The sequence below is a fragment of the Arvicola amphibius genome, chromosome 13 (genome assembly GCF_903992535.2).
Source record: "Arvicola amphibius chromosome 13, mArvAmp1.2, whole genome shotgun sequence".
NCBI classification, from domain to species: domain Eukaryota; kingdom Metazoa; phylum Chordata; class Mammalia; order Rodentia; family Cricetidae; genus Arvicola; species Arvicola amphibius.
This window is the reverse complement of record NC_052059.1, coordinates 67,195,123-67,214,242: the sequence shown is the minus strand read 5'-3', so window position 1 is coordinate 67,214,242 and position 19,120 is coordinate 67,195,123. Positions and strand designations below refer to the sequence as shown.

The 19,120-nt window shown below is 38.6% G+C and overlaps 1 protein-coding gene across 1 annotated transcript in view; it reads right to left on the bottom strand.

The window, feature by feature from the left end:
• Window positions 1-411: 411 nt before the first annotated feature.
• The window catches only part of Ero1a (endoplasmic reticulum oxidoreductase 1 alpha), a 40,411-nt gene continuing 21,702 nt past the window's right edge, over window positions 412-19,120 (bottom strand). The window contains exons 9-16 of the mRNA XM_038309972.1: window positions 17,989-18,000; window positions 13,172-13,198; window positions 12,958-13,050; window positions 9,056-9,302; window positions 8,391-8,460; window positions 4,068-4,154; window positions 3,863-3,996; window positions 412-3,364 (exon numbers count right to left, since the gene is read on the bottom strand). Coding sequence (XP_038165900.1) covers window positions 3,304-3,364; window positions 3,863-3,996; window positions 4,068-4,154; window positions 8,391-8,460; window positions 9,056-9,302; window positions 12,958-13,050; window positions 13,172-13,198; window positions 17,989-18,000 — 731 coding nt within the window. The 3' untranslated portion in view covers window positions 412-3,303. The remainder of the gene's footprint in view (window positions 3,365-3,862; window positions 3,997-4,067; window positions 4,155-8,390; window positions 8,461-9,055; window positions 9,303-12,957; window positions 13,051-13,171; window positions 13,199-17,988; window positions 18,001-19,120) is intronic.

Sequence of the window (19,120 nt, the reverse complement as noted above, 5' to 3'; positions counted from 1 at the left end):
ACTAAATTATAATAAAACACTACCGCTAATGAATGTGCTTTTATTTGGAGGCGTGTTTTCTTAATATCCCTTAACGGAATTCATTTAATTTCTTTCAAAAATCTCACTATAAATGGAATTTGCTTTTAGTGAATAATGAATACATCTGGATCACAACACATATTTCAGCCTGTTTGAAATAAAGTACCATGCTCTTAAATGGTAGTGTCATTAGGTAGACATTTATTCAAATGCTACACTAAGAAAGTCCTCACGAAATAGTGACATCTCCCTCCTGAGCATCTTACAGTTCGTAACCTGTCTGCAACCCCAGCTATTCTTTCATCAAGAAGCTCCTGTGATGTCGCCTCCTCCCTCAAACTTGTTCCAAAGTAGACACCATTCATGAATGACCAAAGACCACACCAGAGGTTAAATTATTTTCATATTTATTGCCACCCTGAAGTCTACTGATCCTTGCTGTAAGCAAAGACAGTGAGGTACAGCTGTCACTGTGAAGCAGTTAATTCAACATTTACTCATATGCCAAACATTATGCTATAGAGATGCAAAAATTAATAGTTTCTTTTCCTGCCCCTAAGGAGCTCACATTCTAGTAAAGGACACTTTAAAAAAATAAAATAAAACACACAGTACAATAAGTGATTCAGTAGAGGTAGGTTGCAATTACAGTGGTGACCACAGGGAGGGGACAGGTGTAGTTTGAAAGAGAATTTCAAGAATGCATGGAATTTTCCAGATTGGAAAGAAGCTTGGGTTTCTCAATGCAAATATGGTGTCTACCAAGGTTTGGAGCAAGATCCAACTCTGGACTTTTGAAACCTTTAACACTTTATTCAGAACAGAGTAGCAAAGATAAGAAGAACTTGGACACCAAGTAAAGGCTCTTACCACAAAGCTCATAAAATTGCTAGTGGGTATTAGGCTGAATGCTTCTAGAAAGCGGAATCTGGTAATATGGACCAACAGAGATGAGGAAACACTTTGTTAGTTCTTTGGATAACAGTAACAAAAATGAAAGAGAATGAAAGGTGGGAAGAAAATCAGCAGAACTCAAGACACCAACAGGAGGAAGAGGAATGAGCTGGAAGCCTTGTACAAAACAGTGGTTCTGAAGTTAACCAGGAGCAGACACACAGTAGGTTTGTGTGTTTCAGAAGAGACGGTGGGATAACCAAGTGAGTCCAGCAGGAAAAGGGACTGAGAAGTCTGAGCTAAAATCTGTTGGGCATCACTGGATGGAAAGGACCCAAGAGTGAAGCACAGTGACTGAGAACAAGAAGTCTGAGGAGTGACATTTAGGTTAAATGAGGGGACCAGAGGAAAGACATCCAAGAAAGAACCATATACAAGGATACGTAGTTACTGGGACTTCAAGGAAGGGATTGTCAAGAGGGTTAAGTGCAGCAAGTTCAAATCAAGAAATGGCTTGTTAACTGTGGACATAGAATAGTTGTTAGACATCATTTGTAAGGTCGGAGTTCACAGGGCAAATCAAGTGGGAGGCAGTAAGTGGAAGCATTAAGGACAAGAATGGGTGATGAAATACCCTTGTATATGGTGATCACTTAGCACTACAAGTTCCCAAGAAAACGGACTTTCATTTGCTTCCCTATTCAAAAGGGGGAAAAATGAGAAAGGAAAATAGGACACATTGCTAAACATAGTTATATGATCATTCATTTAAAGTATACTAAATACATACTTGCACATTCAATCAATGAATACTAGACACCAACTATATACCTGGCACTGAACCAAGTCTTAGAGACAGAGAAGATACAAGCAGTGTAAAGTGACATTTCTAACCATACATATATAATAAATCTTGCTTCTCTTATGTGACATCTCAACCTATCCTAACTGCTCAGACATTATATATGATATAAAAGGGGCATAACTTTGAGGTATACAGCACTTATAATTGCTATGTGATGTAAATTCTTAAGCCACTTCAAATATTGTTCTCAGTGAAAAGCTTCCACTAATGAAAACCTATCAAAATTATAGTTCCATTTTATGGAGGCAAAAGAAATCAGTTTCATGTATTAAAAGCATGAATTATATACCCTATGATTACATGGGTCAAGAAAAGGCAACAACACTCAAACTTTAGGTGATTAGGACATGATATGTTTCTTTATTTTAAGGCTTCTACTAGTTTAGCAAAGATTTGTAAGGTTTGGTATTTCCCTAAAAAAAACAAAAACAAAATCATTTTTATGAAATAACTGCATATCACATGGAAGTATTTTGGATTAACACATGACATCCATGACTAGTTCTCAAACAATAAATAAAAAACAGGATATCTATGTCCACAAAGAAGATAAAGCAGGGCCTGAGGACACAGCTGAGGGGAGGAGGGGTGTGGAGGGCTAGCCTAGCATGCCTGAGGTCCTAGACTCAGTCCCCAGAGTGGGACAGGATGAGCAGTCACAACACATGTGAACTATCAATCAATTTGAGTAAAACAGATTTTTATGTACTGTTTTTGAAACTTTTCTGTAAATCTGAAATTATATAAAAATAAAGTTTTCCCCAAAATTTACTATTAGGGGAAGTATTATGAGAATAAATATATAATCTATTCATCTTTCTACAACGTTTATAAATCTCCTGTGCCTTTGAGTTGTTCTACATCACCTACGGACAATCAAAATAGCTATATAACTCTAAAAGGAATGTTTCATACCAGTGTATTTTAGGGCTGCCAGGAAAACACAGGCCTTCCAGTTAAACCTGAACTTAAAACAAATTAATTACCTTTAGTATAAATACGGCCCTAATACTGCAAACAACATACTTAAGAGAAAACTAGATGCTAATCTAAAATTCAAATCTAACTGGGAATTCAGTATTTTCTTTGCAAACGAGGCAAATGAAAATTCATCGTGATTTTAGGCTGATGACCATGGGTTACTGGTGAGCCTCTTAGAATTTTACAAACACTTGTCACAGCTACCTTAGCTTTATTTTTATCACATCGTCTTAAATACACCTCTAGTTCAAGAGGCTAAAGACATCATTCACCTACCTTTATCTTATGGGAATTTGGTGATCTTACCTTTGTCTAGTACTAAAATTTGTACATTATCAAAATACTACTTTTATTCACAATAATATTAAACATGAACACAATTTTTAAAAATGTCATTTACTTAAAACAATGTATTTCTCCTTTACAAAAGCAGCTTTATAGAAACGTTTGGCTTGAGAGGGCCACTGCAGTCATGCTGCTCAGAGAGATTCAGCTCTTTGGCCTCCCATGTCCAGAAACAGGTGTGTTCCAACCTGTCCTCCTCAGTGAACATTCTGCAACAAGTGCCTGAAGTTCTCTAATTCTCTCACGCTTGTAGAAATCCTGTAACCAAGAAACACTTCACTTAAGAACACTTTCAAAAATTTTCTGTGATTTTTCATTTTTAGAGTATATAAAAAGTTTAAAATAGTTTATTTCAATCATTTGAAAGGCCCATAAGGGGCTGGAGAGATGGCTCAGCGGTTAAGAGCACTGACTGCTCTTCCAGAGGACCCAGGTTCAATTCCCAGCACCCACATGGCAGCTCACAACTGTCTGAAAATGCAGTTCCATGAGATCTGACACCTTCACACCAATGAACATAAAGTTAAATAAATCATTAAAAAATTGTTAAAAAAAAAAGGCCCATAAATCTACTTAAATCCTAAGCAAACCTAAGATAATATTATCAAAATACAAGCTAACTTTTAATTAGGAAGAGGAGGAGAAGAAGAAAATGAAAGAAAATGTTAAGAACATCCCTAGTTATATCTGAAAATGTACCTATTAACATCAGACTTAGATGGCTAGCAGAAACAATTTCAGTACATTAAAACTAACCTTCCAAATGCATTAAACAATGAGACTATTTCCTGTCGGGTTAGCTGGAATTCATAACTTGGTCCACTTTCTGGCATATTTGCTATCAGTTTCTCAGAAAACAAGATCTTCAGAGCAGTGCCCAAACCCTGAGTCTAAAACAGAAAGACGAAAACAAATAAGAAAATGTCAACAAAGAGTGAAGACGACGACTGAGAAGACTCACCTGCAGCTTTCCCCACAGTCGACACTTGAGACAACCAACACAATCCATGATTCTTGAAATATTTCTAAAATGTTGTCGGAAATCCTCCTGAAAACAATTTTACATAATTTTATGTAAGTTGTATACTTATGTAATCAACTAAGAATTGTTTTCTGTGTGCTTTCCGTGTGTCTAACCATCGACAGTGAACTAAAGAGCACCAAACAGAGCAGCACACACGGAGCCTTACTACACACCAGAGTCCTTCTTAGCATCGAATCTTCCCACAAATCCAAAACTACTCTGATCTACCCCTCATGAATTTCTTTAAAAGACTCAGACTGTTAGCAGGCTTAAATTCACTTCCCTAGCGACCTATATATTTTGAAACCAGCCCTTTCTCACTCTAAACCCACACTACTGGAAAAGAAACCTAAGTATTTAGTTTTATATGTCAATATTGGAAGTTGTGGGATTAGACAGTATCTAACAAGGGAAAGGAAGTGAGGAAGGAGGATGGTGACCTCTGATAATGTTAAATTATAGCTCTCTTTTCCTGGAATTAGGGGAAACACTCACATTTTTTTTTTTACTACTGATAGTACTGAAAAACAAAATGTAATTTATAGCCACATATGCACCACCAAATTCTAGAAGAAATCGTTACTAATATAATTGAAACTCCAAACATATCATCCCACATTTCTGTACCTATCCTCTACTACTATGCTGGATTTGGGATGTTGTTCCATTTCTGTTTTTAACATCAGGGCATTACACTGTTTGTAATAGAGCAGCAAGCATCCAATCATCTAAACACAGTTTATGTCCTTAAGGGATGGCGAAAGGGAACCAAGGGCATCTTCTTTTACTCGAGTCAAAATTAATAACAGATCCTCCAAGTGACTTTGTCCTGGTTTTAAGAGTGAAATTCTGCTGCGCAGTGGTGGCGCACGCCTTTAATCCCAGCACATGGGAGGCAGAAACAGCCAGATCTCTGTGTTTGAGGCCAGCCTAGTCTACAAGAGCTAGTTCCAGGACAGTCAGGGCTGTTACACAGAGAAACCCTGTCTTCAAAAACAAAAACAAAAAACAAACGAGTGGAATCCCAAGCTATCAGTAGTGTTTAATTTTTTTTTCCAAAACTAAGTTTTATTCGCTCCCTCCACCCACTCTGTGTGTATGTGTATGTATTTATGTATATACATGTGAAAGTCAGATGACAGCTTGCAGGGAGCTGGTGTGATGGGTCCTGGGGATTGAACTCAGGTCATCAGGCTTGGCTGCAACTGCCTTTCACTACTGAGCATTCTCACTACCAGCTTCTAAGGCCAACTCCTCCCTGAGGGACTACTGACAATTAGTATCTGTTCTAAAGGTCTACAGAATCCAACTGCAGACAAGTTATCTAGAGAGAAAATGAGTAGTCACACAGATGCTCCTAAATATCCAAATGGATGTAAGTGTAATGGGCCAGTATCACACCGATTACTTAAAGAATGTTACTAAATGCAAAGTGGGTTTTTATCAATTACATTTTCACAACCAAAAGAAATGAAAAACAGACTGGTGTAGAAATGGCTTGAAAGCTTTTGACTTGCAAGGCTACAGCCTCTATTGTAAAGATTATGCCTGCTTTCTCTAAATTCGTTGTTGGAGTCGATGTATTCAAATATTTGAACACAGCGTTTCTTGAGGAAATCTTTGCATGATAGATAAAGAGAACATGTATGGTTGCTTAGCATACTTAAGTAACATAAAATTAAAGTCAACCACATAAAATAGCATATCTCCTACCTACGTGAACTCAAGATGCTAGAAATTAACTAGATTAGGAGGAAGTCCTTGTAATTTCCAGAAACAACACAATGTCTAATAATTGGGATATATCCCAAAATTATCTCAGATCAGGACTGGAGAGATGGTTCAGTGGTTAAGAGCACTGACTGTTCTTCCAGAGGACCCGGGCTCAATTTCCAGCAACCACATGGTGGCTCACAACCATTTGTAATGAGATCTGGTGCCCTCTTCTGGCATGCAGGCATACATGCAGACAGAACACTGTATGCATAACAAAAATGATCTCAGATCAGAAAAATAAGCAATCCTTAAAATAATCAGAAATTAAATTATTAAGACAGATTCTCGGCCGGGCGGTGGTGGCACACGCCTTTAATCCCAGCACTTGGGAGGCAGAAGCAGGCGGATCTCTGAGTTCGAGGCCAGCCTGGTCTACAAATGCTAGTTCCAGGACAGGCTCTAGAAACTTCAGGGAAACCCTGTCTTGAAAAACAAAAAAACAAACAAAAAAAAAAAAGACAGATTCTTGCCATCCTGTTGCTCAGGCAGGCATTGGATTTCTGGACTCCAACTGTCCCCTCCCAGCCAGTCAGAACTACAGATGCACACCAACACACCCACTTTCTGGTCATGTATCATGGTCATTTGGCAGAATGATCAAAGTCAACTGACCGGTTCTTGCCAAAATTCTCAAATGCTTCATAAACCTTCAGACTCTATTCTGCTCCAAATACTAATAATTATTGAGTTATTACTGTGGAATAATCTTCTGTACGTATGAATATGTATTGCTGGTTAATAAGGAAGCAGCTTTGGCCTACTACAGCAAGGCAGAATAAAGACAGGTGGGAAAGCAAAATGGAGATACAGGGAGAAAGAAGGGTAGAATCAGGAGAGACATCAGCCAGCCACCAGGGAAGCAATATACGCTAGAGAACAGGTAAAGCCAAGAAACCACAAGGCAAAATGTCGATTAATAGAAATGGGTTAATTTAAATGTAAGAGCTAGTTAGTAATAAGCCTGACCTGTAGGCCAAGCATTCTGTAACTAATATAAGCTTTTGTGTGATTAATTGGAACTGGATAGTTGGGACAAAAGAAAGGCTCCACCCCCATTTCTACCCATACACAGGTACTGCAAATAAGTCATAATGAAAACCTTAATTTGTTTTTTCAAGAGAAGGCTTCCCTGTATAGCTCTGGCTGTCCTGGACCTCACCCTGTAAACCAGGCTGCTCTCAAACTCACAGAGATCCACCTGCCTCTTCCTCCCAAGTGCTGGGATTAAAGGCATGTACCACTACTGCCCAGCAAAATGAATTTATGAACAATGTTCACATCTGTGTTAGCCGGGCGGTGGTGGCGCACGCCTTTAATCCCAGCACTCGGGAGGCAGAGGCAGGCGGATCTTTGAGTTCGAGGCCAGCCTGGTCTACAAGAGCTAGATCCAGGACAGGCTCTAGAAACTACAGGGAAACCCTGTCTCGAAAAACAAAAAAACAAAAAAACAAAAAAACAAAAAAACAAAAAAAAAAAAATCTGTGTTTAGCAGAAAGCTTTTGAAAGTAAATCAGCAATAATTTTTTTTAATTTTTCTATATTTTTTTCCTATAGGAACTATACCTAAACTTCAAAGTATATAAAAGCCAAATGTTTTGGAATTTGGATCAAATTGAAACACTGTGAGAAATATTTCTAATTTGTACAGTCTAAAAAAAAAAAGCTGATGTCAAAATATTCTCCAAGGAACTAGCAAGTGAAATAGGTAAATATGCTAAAAATAGGTAGCATATTGAAAACAGCAGTAAATTGTGTTTTGGTTTGGTTGGGGTTTTTTAGGTTTTTTGAGACAGGGTTTCTCTGTGTAACAGTCCCGGCTGTCCTAGAACTTGCTCTGGAGAAGACCAGGCTGGGAAAGTCTTACTGTGGTACCTTCCCCCTCACTCTGCAGTCCCTGGAAGGTGTGTGTGTGTGTGTGTGTGTGTGTGTGTGTGTGACTAACTACTGAGGTACAAGCTGAAGAGAAAAGAGGTGGCAATCAGGAACAGCCCATCTCAACAGTATGTACAAAAGGAACTTTCTTTGCAAGGTAATTAAATTAGCTTCTTTCATCGAGATGAGAAACAGAGAAGAGTGCTACATATAACAAACCTGCTGAGCTAGAAGTCAAGATTTGTTATTAAGTATAAATACCTATTTATATTTTAAATTTATTTTTTAATTGACATTCAGATTGTTTATGGAGTGCTATGATACCTTGATATGTATTATTTCATAAGGAACAATAAGAAACACCAAGGTGACAAGTTCATGCCCTGACTTACCCTACTTAACTCTAGCTCTACTCTTAACAGTTCTGAACACATAGTGCACGCCTCATGAGCAAAAGGCCACTAAAGCTTCCCTAACAGCAAGTCAGTACTCTGACCAAGCTCCCGTCCCAATCCATCTCTCTCTGCAGCCTCTTCCGGGAATCCGTGATCTTCCACTCACACCCACATGCTCACCAGGCTGTACCTAACCATAAAGCTGAAGTATAATTACCTTTAGTTTATGTGCTTCATTCTTATCCCCAGCAAAAAAAGAGTTTTCATCAAAATGCAAAGGAAATGACCTGTGTTTTAAACAGAGAAGGGTCATGTTCGTGTATTATAAGTATCGAAAGTCATGCTAATATATTTTACTGGTCAGTGATAAATAATTAAAATAGAATAAAAATCAGTAACACCAAAAATGCAAACAAATACTTATCCTCAAATCTAAATGCTAAGTGCATTAGAAGTCTGGCCCCAAACTTAGACAGCGCAAATAAAAATAATGCTGGTATTAAGAACTTAAACAAACAAACAAACAAACAAAGACCCAGGTGGTGGTGCCTTTAATCCCAGCCCTTGGGAGGCAGAGGCAGGTGGAGCAATTGAATTCAAGGCCAGTTTGGTCTACAAAGCAAGTTCCACGTCAAAGTAAAACCAAGAAACTAGATCTGGGAAGGCCAGGTATGGTGATAAACACCTATTTCCCAGCTTCTAGGAGGCTGAGCAGGAGAATCTAACCATCTCAAAGAAACAAAAAGTTCTAAAGTCCAATGAACAGAACTATAGTTGTATTATTTTAAAGATGGTTTCCTGCTCTAGCTAAATAATGCAGTTACTTTGGACACCACCCCTCGCCCCTACGCTAATGTATACATTGTAGAATATAGAACCTACTTGATTTCATGAAGAATCTCCAGAAGTAACGCTTTGTTTTCTGCATCCTGAACTTTATCTCCTGTGAAGAGCTGAAAATCTGGGCGCTCAAAAAATGGGAGCACTTTCGAAAGAGCCCTTAACTCTATCAAGTACAGGAAGTACAAGTTCTTCAGCCGCCTCGGGCCTTCGCCTTCAGTCAAAATCCCATCAAAGCGCTGCTGGAACTCTGTGACGTTGTGGCCCCACTTCTTCTCCAGCCAAGTATCTAAGAAGAATGTTAAGTGATTCAAGTGTACAGATGAGTAATTTCCATTTTAATTATAAGGGTCTATTCATATTTATAAAAGGTAATTTCATTTTGTAGTTTAAAATACATTAATTCAACCAAGAATTTTTTTTAAAGTATAGTCTTTAAAAATTCTGTCATAAACCAGCCGTGGAAGTGCACACCTTTAAGTCCAGGCAGAAGCAGGTAACTCTTTGTGAGTTCAAGGCCAGCTTGTTCTACATAGAGTACCAGGACAGACAAAGGTATAAGACCTTGCATTAAAAAAAAAAAATGGCTGGGCAGTGGTGGCACATGCCTTTAATCTCAGCACTCAGGAGGCAGAGAAAGGCATATCTCAGTGACTTTGAGGCCAACCTGGTCTACAGAGCGAGTTCCAGGACACAGAGAAACTCTGCTTGAAAAACTACAAACAGATAGCTAGATAGACAGACAGACAGACGGACGGACAGACAGATAGACAAGCAGACAGATAGATGGATGGATGATTGGTAGATGATGGATAGACAGACAGACAGAGAGACAGATGATAGATAAATACATAGATGATAGATAGATAGATAGATAGATAGATAGATAGATAGATAGATAGATGATACATAGATACATAGATACATAGATACATAGACAGATGAATAAATAAAAATTTAGAAATTCTATACTTAGTAAGAATTTTGTCTTCTGGAACCCATTCTTTTTTAAATATTTATTTATTTATTATGGATACAATATTCTGTTTGCATATATGCCTGCAGGGTAGAAGAGGACACCAGACCTCATTACAGATGGTTGTGAGCCATCATGTGGTTGCTGGGAATCGAACTTGGGTCCTTTGGAAGAGCACACAAATGCTCTTAACCACTGAGCCATCTCTCCAGCCCTGGATCCCATTCTTATTTTTAATTTTATTTATTTTTATTTTATGCACATTGGTGTTTTACCATGGGTGTTGGGTTGTCTGGACCTAGAATGACAGACAGTTGTGAGCCGCCATGTGGGTACTGGGAAACGAACCCAAGTCCTCTGGAAGAACAGTCAGTCCTCCCAACTACTGAGCCATCTCTCCAGCTCCAGGGAACCCATTCTTAAAGGCAAAATAAATCAAATATTTACAGAGAAAATGGGTTTTTGATAAAAATCAAATTTCTGAATATCAACAATCATAAAATCAAAATATATAATTAAAAATAAGTTGCTAAACTGGAGAGGTGACTGAGCAGTTAAGAGCACCATAACCTCCAGAGGACCTAACTAACTTCAGGGCCCAGAATCCATGGCAGTTCACAATTGCCTGTAACTCCTGCTCCACATGGACCTGACACCTCTGGCTCCTAAGGCACCTGTACTCACATGCACATAACCCCACATGTATATATGTATAATTAGTAATAAAAGGAGATTGTTTGGAGTGACTATCTGAAATTATTAACAAATTTAAAGCACTATTTCAAATCAGTTACCATTTTGTTTCTAAAAGGTAAAGTATTTCCCAAGTCCAGAAGAAGTAAGTTACTGAGGAGTATCAACCATGGTTTGACTTTCTACAAGGATCCTGAACCATGAAGAACAGCAGACAATGCTGTAACCATTAAAGTCTACACATAAATAAAGGCTCTCATATAGTAACAAACTGTGCTCTTGGGTGTATTTTAATTTCTACGGCCAACAAAGAACATTTCCAATGTGATGTGTAATTGAGAGAGTTAGTAATATATGGAGTCATTCAACTGCACACACAGTTTTACCTTCCTAATCACTGCCATTTGCATGTGGATTCTGACAGCCCAATAGTCAAACAAGTCTGTTTTTACATCCATGTAAACACCAAGAAAATGTTAAGTACATAAAAACACAGATTCAATGCAATGCCCATCAAAATCCTAAAATTCTTCAAAGACCTTGAAAGAACAATATTCAACTTCATATGGAAAAACAAAAAACCCAGAATAGCCAAAACAATCCTGTACAATAAAAGAACTTCTGGAGGCATCACAATCCCTGACTTCAAACTCTACTACAGAGCTACAGTACTGAAAACAGCCTGGTATTGGCATAAGAACGGACAGGAGGACAAATAGAACCAAACAGAAGACCCAGATATCAATCCACACATCTTCAAACACCTGATTTTTGACAAAGAAGCAAAAAATATCAAATGGAAAAAAAGAAAAGCATATTTAACAGGTGGTGCTGGCATAACTGGATATCAACATGTGGAAGAATGAAAATAGACCCATATCTATCACCATGCATAAAACTCAAGTCCAAATGGATCAAAGACCTCAACATAAAGCCAGCCACACTGAACCTTATAGAAGAGAAAGTGGGAAGCATACTTGAACGCACTGGCACAGGGAACCACTTCCTAAATAGAACCCCAGCAGCACAGACACTGAGAGAAACAATTAATAAATGGGACCTCCTGAAACTGAAAAGCTTCTGTAAAGCAAAGGACATGGTCAACAAGACAAAACGAGCCTGCAGAATGGGAGAAGATCTTCACCAACCCCACATCAGACAGAGGGCTGATCCTCAAAATATACAAAGAACTCAAGAAATTGGACACCAAAAGATCACGTAATTCAGCCGGGCAGTGGTGGCGCATGCCTTTAATCCCAGCACTCGGACTCACGAGGCAGAGGCAGGCGTATCTGTGAGTTCGAGGCCAGCCTAGTCTACAGAGAGAGTTCCAGGACAGGCTCCAAAACTACAGAGAAACCCTGTCTTGAAAAACAAAAAACAAAAACAAAAAAACAAACAAAACAAACAAAATCACATAACACAATAAAAAAATAGAGTACAGAAAGACACTTAAGGAAATGTTCAACATCCTTAGTCATCAGAGAAATGCAAATCAAAACAACTCTAAGATTTCAACTTATACCTATAAGAATGCCCAAGATCAAAAACACTGATGACAACTTATGCTGGAGAGGTTGTGGGGAAAAGGGAACACTTTGGCACTGCTGGTGGGAATGCAAGCTGGTACAACCCCTTTGGATGTCAGGGTGGCGATTTCTCAGAAAATTAGGAAACAACCTTCCTCAAGACCCAGTAATACCACTTTTGGGTATATATCCAAAGGATGCTCAATCGTGCCACAAGGACATGTGCTCAACTATGTTCATAGCAGCTTTGTTTGTCATAGCCAGAACCTGGAAACAACCTAAATGCCCCTCGACCAAAGAATGGATAAGGAAAACGTACATTTACACAATGGAGTACTACACAGCAGAAAAAAAATGACAGCTTGAATTTTGCAGGAAAATGGATGGAGATAAAAACATTATTTTAAGTGAGGTAACCCAGACACAGAAAGACAAATATCACATGTACTCACTCATAGGTTGTTTTTAAACATAAAGCAAAGAAAGTCAGCCTACAAACCACAATCCCAGAGAACTTAGACAACAATGAGGACCCTAAGAGAGACTTACATAGATCTAATCTACATGGGAAGTAGAAAGTAGAAAAAGACAAGAGTAAATTGGGAGCATGGGGACCTTGAGGGGAGGAGGGCTGAAAGGGGGAGGGAAGAGGCAGGGAGGGGAACATAGAAAAAAGTAGCGCTCAATAAATATCAATTTAAAAAATACCTAAAAACCAGTGCATTTAAGATTTTAAAAGTACATACCTTGTAAAAGATACCTTGCACTCAAATGCACATTTATGCTTGCATGGAGACCAGATATAAGCCTGTAGAATGCTCTCTTTTCTACACAGAGGCCTAAAAGAAATAAATGGTTCAGAAATAAAATTCTGTATGTGAATCTTGGAAATTTAAGATTTCATGACTTTAAAAATGAATAACTTTACCATTTAAATTTGTTTAAAAATTTCTGATTTACCTTCTAGCCAGCTGTAAAAAGTGTTCTCTGAAATAAAAAGAAAAATTGTTATAGCTTTTTCATCGCACCATGATATAAATTTTCAAGTGTTTTAAAGATTGTTCCAGCTAGTCACGCAGTAGTGGCGCAGGCCTTTAATCCCAGCACATGGGAGGCAGAGGCAGGCGGATCTCTGTGAGTTCGAGGCCAGCCTGGTCTACAAGAGCTAGTTCCAGGACAGGCTCCAAAGATACAGAGAAACCCTATCTCGGGGTGGGGAAAAAAACTGTTCCAGCTAAAGGTCTGAATCTTACAATTTCTTCGAAGGAAAAGAAGGTTGGATGTGGATCCAGGAAGCACTGGTCTGCCCTCAGACCCTGTCTCTAACATTTTATGTGATATCAAACTGTAGAATTACAGGTCTGGAGGAATGTCACTCTGGTACATCACCTGACTACATGTTTATGACCCCTGGGTTCAACCCCTAAGACCTCTCTCCCACAGGTAACACACACACACTAAATCTAGCAAGACTGCTTAACTAGATAAATTTTCATAGCAATCTATGCTTTAAAAAGTCAGGACTTCCACATACGTAAGCTGAGAAGCAAACACTGTGAGAGGAGTGCAGCTGTAACAGCCTCATGCAGCTCACCATCTCTACAGAGCAGCGGGGCAGGGCTGAAACAGCTACACTGCCAACATAGGAAAGCTTACTCGTTCTGGTTTCGGAATTATGCTCTAAAGAAATAAGATTGGGAGGGGGGTAGAGAGATGGCTCAGTGGTTAAGAGCCTGCTCTTCCAAAGGTCCTGAGTTCAATTCCTGGCAACCATATGGTGGCTCACAACCATCTGTAATGGGGTCTGGTGCCCTCTTCTGGCCTGCAGACATACACACAGACAGAATATTGTATATATAATAAATAATTTTTTTAAAAAAGATATAAAATGGGGAGAGGACGAGGAATTTGCAGAAAGGTTACTATTTAAATTTTAAGGCCTCAAGTCATAAAATCTCTCAGTAATGCCTGAGTTAACAGAATATTGAACTAGATAACATGGTAAAATTAACACATCTATTGAAAATGACAAAGAAGTATAACAATAACATGAAAATATTTTAAACATTTTATAAAATATGTAAAAAATTACATCGTTCATGCAATATTTGCTATAGCGATGATAAAACTATTATGCTAGGATCCTTTTATTTTTACTAATGTTGTTTAATATGGTAATAAACCAAGCATAAATTTATGAAAGAAATAAGAATGATAAACTCAACTATATAAAAACTTTCATTTTTTAGTCAGAACACTAAATAAACAAAAGCAACCGAAATGCAAGCAAGCTGGATAAAATATATGTTGCAAGCATGACAAAGGGCTAATATCCCAAATATAAATATATAAAAGTCCATAAACAATAAAATGTTAAAATACCCATTAAAGGATAAATGGGGAATGGAAAATTACAAATAGAATAGCTTTTATAAACTGTTCAGTCATGCCAGTAACTAAAAGATAAAAATGAAAAGGATATCTTTAACAATCAAAACAGAAAAAAAAAGTATGTGCTGGAGAGACGGCCAGTGGTTAAGAGCACGCGCTGCTCTGCAGAGGACCTGAGCTCATCCCCAGCACCCATGTCAGGTGAATCATGTCTGCATGGAACTCCAGATCCAGACAGTCTAACACCTCTTCTGCCTCCAGAATCAATGCATTCATGTGCACATAGCACACAGAGACACACATATAAATATAATTAAAAATAAAACAAATCTTTAAAAATATAATAACACTGTCACGGTTTCAGCTGTCGACACCCCTGGGGAGAAGAAACCTCAGCTGAGGAATTCCCTCCAGTCCATCCTGGGGCGTGTCTGTGGGGCACGATTACTAGCAGACATAGACGGCCCAGTCCACTGAGGGCAGTTACATCCCTAGGCAGCTAGGCCTGAGACTTATGAAGAAGGGAGCTGAGCAAACAGAGGAAGCATGCCAGCAGGTAGCATTCCTCCATACATTTCTGCTTCATGTCCCTGCCTTGACTTCCCTCAAGGATGGACTGTAATTTGTAGACTAAAAACTCCTTTCTCTCTCATTTGTTTTCAGGTCATGGTGTTTAACAGTAACAAAAAAGCAAACTAGAATATAGCTAATGATCACAAGGACCAGATAAGAACATATGCTTGTTTATATAAGAATATATGTTTGTGTATATATAATACATATTACATATTATTACATGATTGTTTACATAATATATTTGTGTAATATATTCTAATAATTATATATACAAACATGTTCTTGTGTATAATATAATATTTATATATACATAAGTTCATAATGATTATGAATTTATCAAGAGTGTCACGATGTCCCACAGTGCAGCAGTATGAAATCATAACCAGGAGTGTGGTGTCTAAGTCTTAACCTTGCTACTTAGATATAACTCACAGATTTCAGTCACGCTGCTCCTAACCCTCTTTGGAACTTGTTTTCCTCAATTATAAAATGAAGACAAAAATTATTCTTCCCAAGATATTTAGGAAAATTAAGAAATAAATTGTATTTTTAAATTGTTTACAATAATCCCACACACGCTGTTATTTAGGGATTGTGATACTACAAGCAGTTTGTTTCTTCATGAGAAGCCCCCTCCGCTCTGGTTGTCAGACCAGAGTTAGGGAACTATGAGGCAATATTGCTTGGGACCTAGTCCTCTGATGACAATCTCAGTTAAGTCTCCCCTGGAATAGTTGTTCTCAACGACATGAGGATGGAGAAGGCAGCCAGGCCAGAGCACTAATCTAGCAAGCTCCAACCAGAATTCCTTTTAAAAGGTGGAGGTGGATAGAAAGATAGTAATGTGGTTAAGAGTACCTGTTGCCCTTCTAGAGAACCTGGGTTTGATTCCCAGCAACCACATGATGACTAACACAATCTGTAACTTCTAAGAACTAGTGTGGTGTACATTCACTCACAAAGAATAAATTCTATCCTTTTATTCTTTTTTTGGTTTGTTTGTTTGTGTTGGTTTTATTTTTTCAAGACAGGGTTTTTCTGTGTTGCCCGAGCTGTCCTGGAACTTGGTCTGTAGACCAGGCTGGCCTCAAACTAAGAGATCCACCTGTCTCTGCCTCCTGAATGTTAGGATTAAAGGTGTGCACAACCATGACTAGCTAAGAATAATTAGTGTGTGTGTGTGTGTGTGTGTGTGTGTGTGTGTGTGTGTCAAACATTTGGGGTGGGAAGCAAGCATTTGTGCTCAGGTCCGGAAGAATACATTTTAAGTAAAAAAAAATTTGAAAGCCCCCTCAACTTGACCTGACCATAATGCAGTTAAATAATCACTTAATGCATAGGAGTAGCCATTTGCCCTGTGACCAAAATCAATGCAATACTTATGAATGAATCAGTTCTCTAAGGATTGAGATCTCTATGGATAAACGGTCCTTTCGCTCATAAAAAGACCTCTCTAGCGTGTCTAAAATGTAGCGTAGAACTAGGCTACTGCCTGAGGAGAGTATGGTTATTCAGACCTGTAGGGTCACTTCTGCAGTGCAAACAGAAGCAGGTGCCTGAGAAACTCTGTCACTTTCGAGCATCTCCCTTCAGCTATCCACATCTGCCTCAGAAGTTCACTGGGCTGCCAAAGCACAACTTTTCACTATAGTAACTGAAGCAGCTGCATAAGACAAAATAATCAATTATCAAAATGATAATAAAACAGTAATGCTATCAGATTATCATACTGTCTTTTGAACATGATGTACAAATAGTTCATAAAAATATGGGCTTCCAGGTGACTTGGGAGGTAAAGGCATATGGCAGCATGCTCCCACATACATACACTAAATAAATGCATGTAATCAAAATTAAACATAAGAATAATGTTTCAAAAACAGGAGGTTTTGAGGAAGAGAGAAGATACTTCATGTTCAACATTTTCGTCTAAATGGACTAAGGCCAAGCAAGCACAGACTCAGTACAGTGTGTCCGTCTGTTTGTCTGTCTGTGTGTTGGTGCAGAGAACTTAAACGAGGACTTTCCCTCATTTTTCTCACTTTTCATTTCAAGACAGGGCCTCACTAAGTAATTCATCCAGACTGGCCTGGAACTTGCAATCCTCCTGCCTCAACCTCCCAAGAAGCTAGGATTATTAACCTGCACCTTAAGGCTCAATTAACTACATACATAGTGTTTAGATAGCAAAAACTATTTCAATCTCACCACTAAAGCAAAAAAATTCCTTGAAAGGCAAAGTAACTATGAAATATATTTGAAAGTTTAACATTCCTATTAGTGTAAACTTGGCAGTGATAACTAAACCCACGATTCAGCATGTACCTTAAAAACCAGCTCTGGAATGAATACTTGAAAAAATAAATGTCCAGACCCTCCCCTGGTAAGTCCCAGCACAGCCCATGCCTCAACTAGTTAAGAAGATGCTTTCTATGGTTTCCACAGCTTGAACTGCCTGAGGCTGAGGCGGGCTGTCCCTAGTGTGTGACGCTGAACACTGGTCTTTCTCTCTCATCTATTCTTTCACCTCCAGCACTTCAGGAAAAAAAAAAGTAAAAATTAAGAGCTAGAGTGGTGGCTCATGTTCTTGAGACACATAAGAGGGCTGTCAGAACTCAAGAATATGCTAAGCTGTGTAAGGAAGGAGCTCCAGGCCAGCCTGGGTTATGGATATCTCTAGAGCAACGGGAGGAGGAAATATTCTGAGTGTCAGAGGAAGTGGAAAGAAATGCAGCATGCCACAACACCAGAACACACATCTCAACACCCAAGCAGACCCGACATATAAAACGCATGAAAAAAGTACATACCTTTACTTTTTCCTGAAAAACAAAACAAAACATTAATTATTATAAACTACTTCTGTCTTTCCCTTATGAAATGCTACACTCACATGAAAATAATATGTTAACAATGATCCGTTTTAGTCTGTCAGTGTATCCACACAAGCACAATCAATAGAAGAAGCGCCAGAGCCACCACGCTGTCAAGCCATAGGCTAGGCTCACGGAACTCACGTATGCTCATAGGAGGGGAAGCACAGCACTGGGAGCAGCTGCAGCTCCTGTGTCCACTCAGCCAGCAGTGTTCCTCTACATTTATTACCCTAACCTACAACAGAGTTCTAGCTAAAGACCTGCACTACGGCTGCTTTGAACCCCAAGAGGGACAGATTTAACCTTGGGATTGTCTTCAAAGACTACAGAATTCAAATGCTTCATAGTGCAGCAGCCTGTATGCAGCTGCTTACTTACTACTGAAATATCATCTTCATTTTTTTCACCATTTCTTTTTAGGTTATATTTTTTATTAAAAATAATTTTCATGCAGTATTTTTTATCACGTTTTCCTCTCTCCCAACTTCTCCCAGAACCTCCCCACCTCCTCACTTATCCAAATCCACACCCTTTCTTGTTCTTTCACATTAGAAAACAAAAAGGCACATAAAAAATAAAAAAATAGGATAAAATAAAAAGAAATAAACCTGAATAGGACAAAACAAGCGGGAGGAAAAGAGTTGTCCCCCTAATAAAATAACAAGAAACACTAATAGACAGAGACACAAACATTCATTCACACACACAGAATTCTCAGAAAGAGTCAGGCAGTGGTGGCATACACCTATGACCCCAGCATTCAAGACATAGAAGCAGGCAGATGTTTGTGAGTTTGAGGCCAGCCAGGTCTACAGAGTTCCAGGACAACCAGACCTACGCAGAGAAACCCTGCCTCAAAACTCGCCCCCACAAAAAAAAAAAAAAAAAAAAAAAAAAAAAAAAAAAAAAAAACTCCTACAAAAAGGATTCCCATAAATAAACAAAATCAGAAGCCATAATATATAAGCAAAAGTCCGATAGGGCTTAAAAAAATTCCAGACAAAGCATCATTGAGACATTAAAACCTCCACTGATAGCATCAAGTTCACTCTGTGTTCTTCTTTAG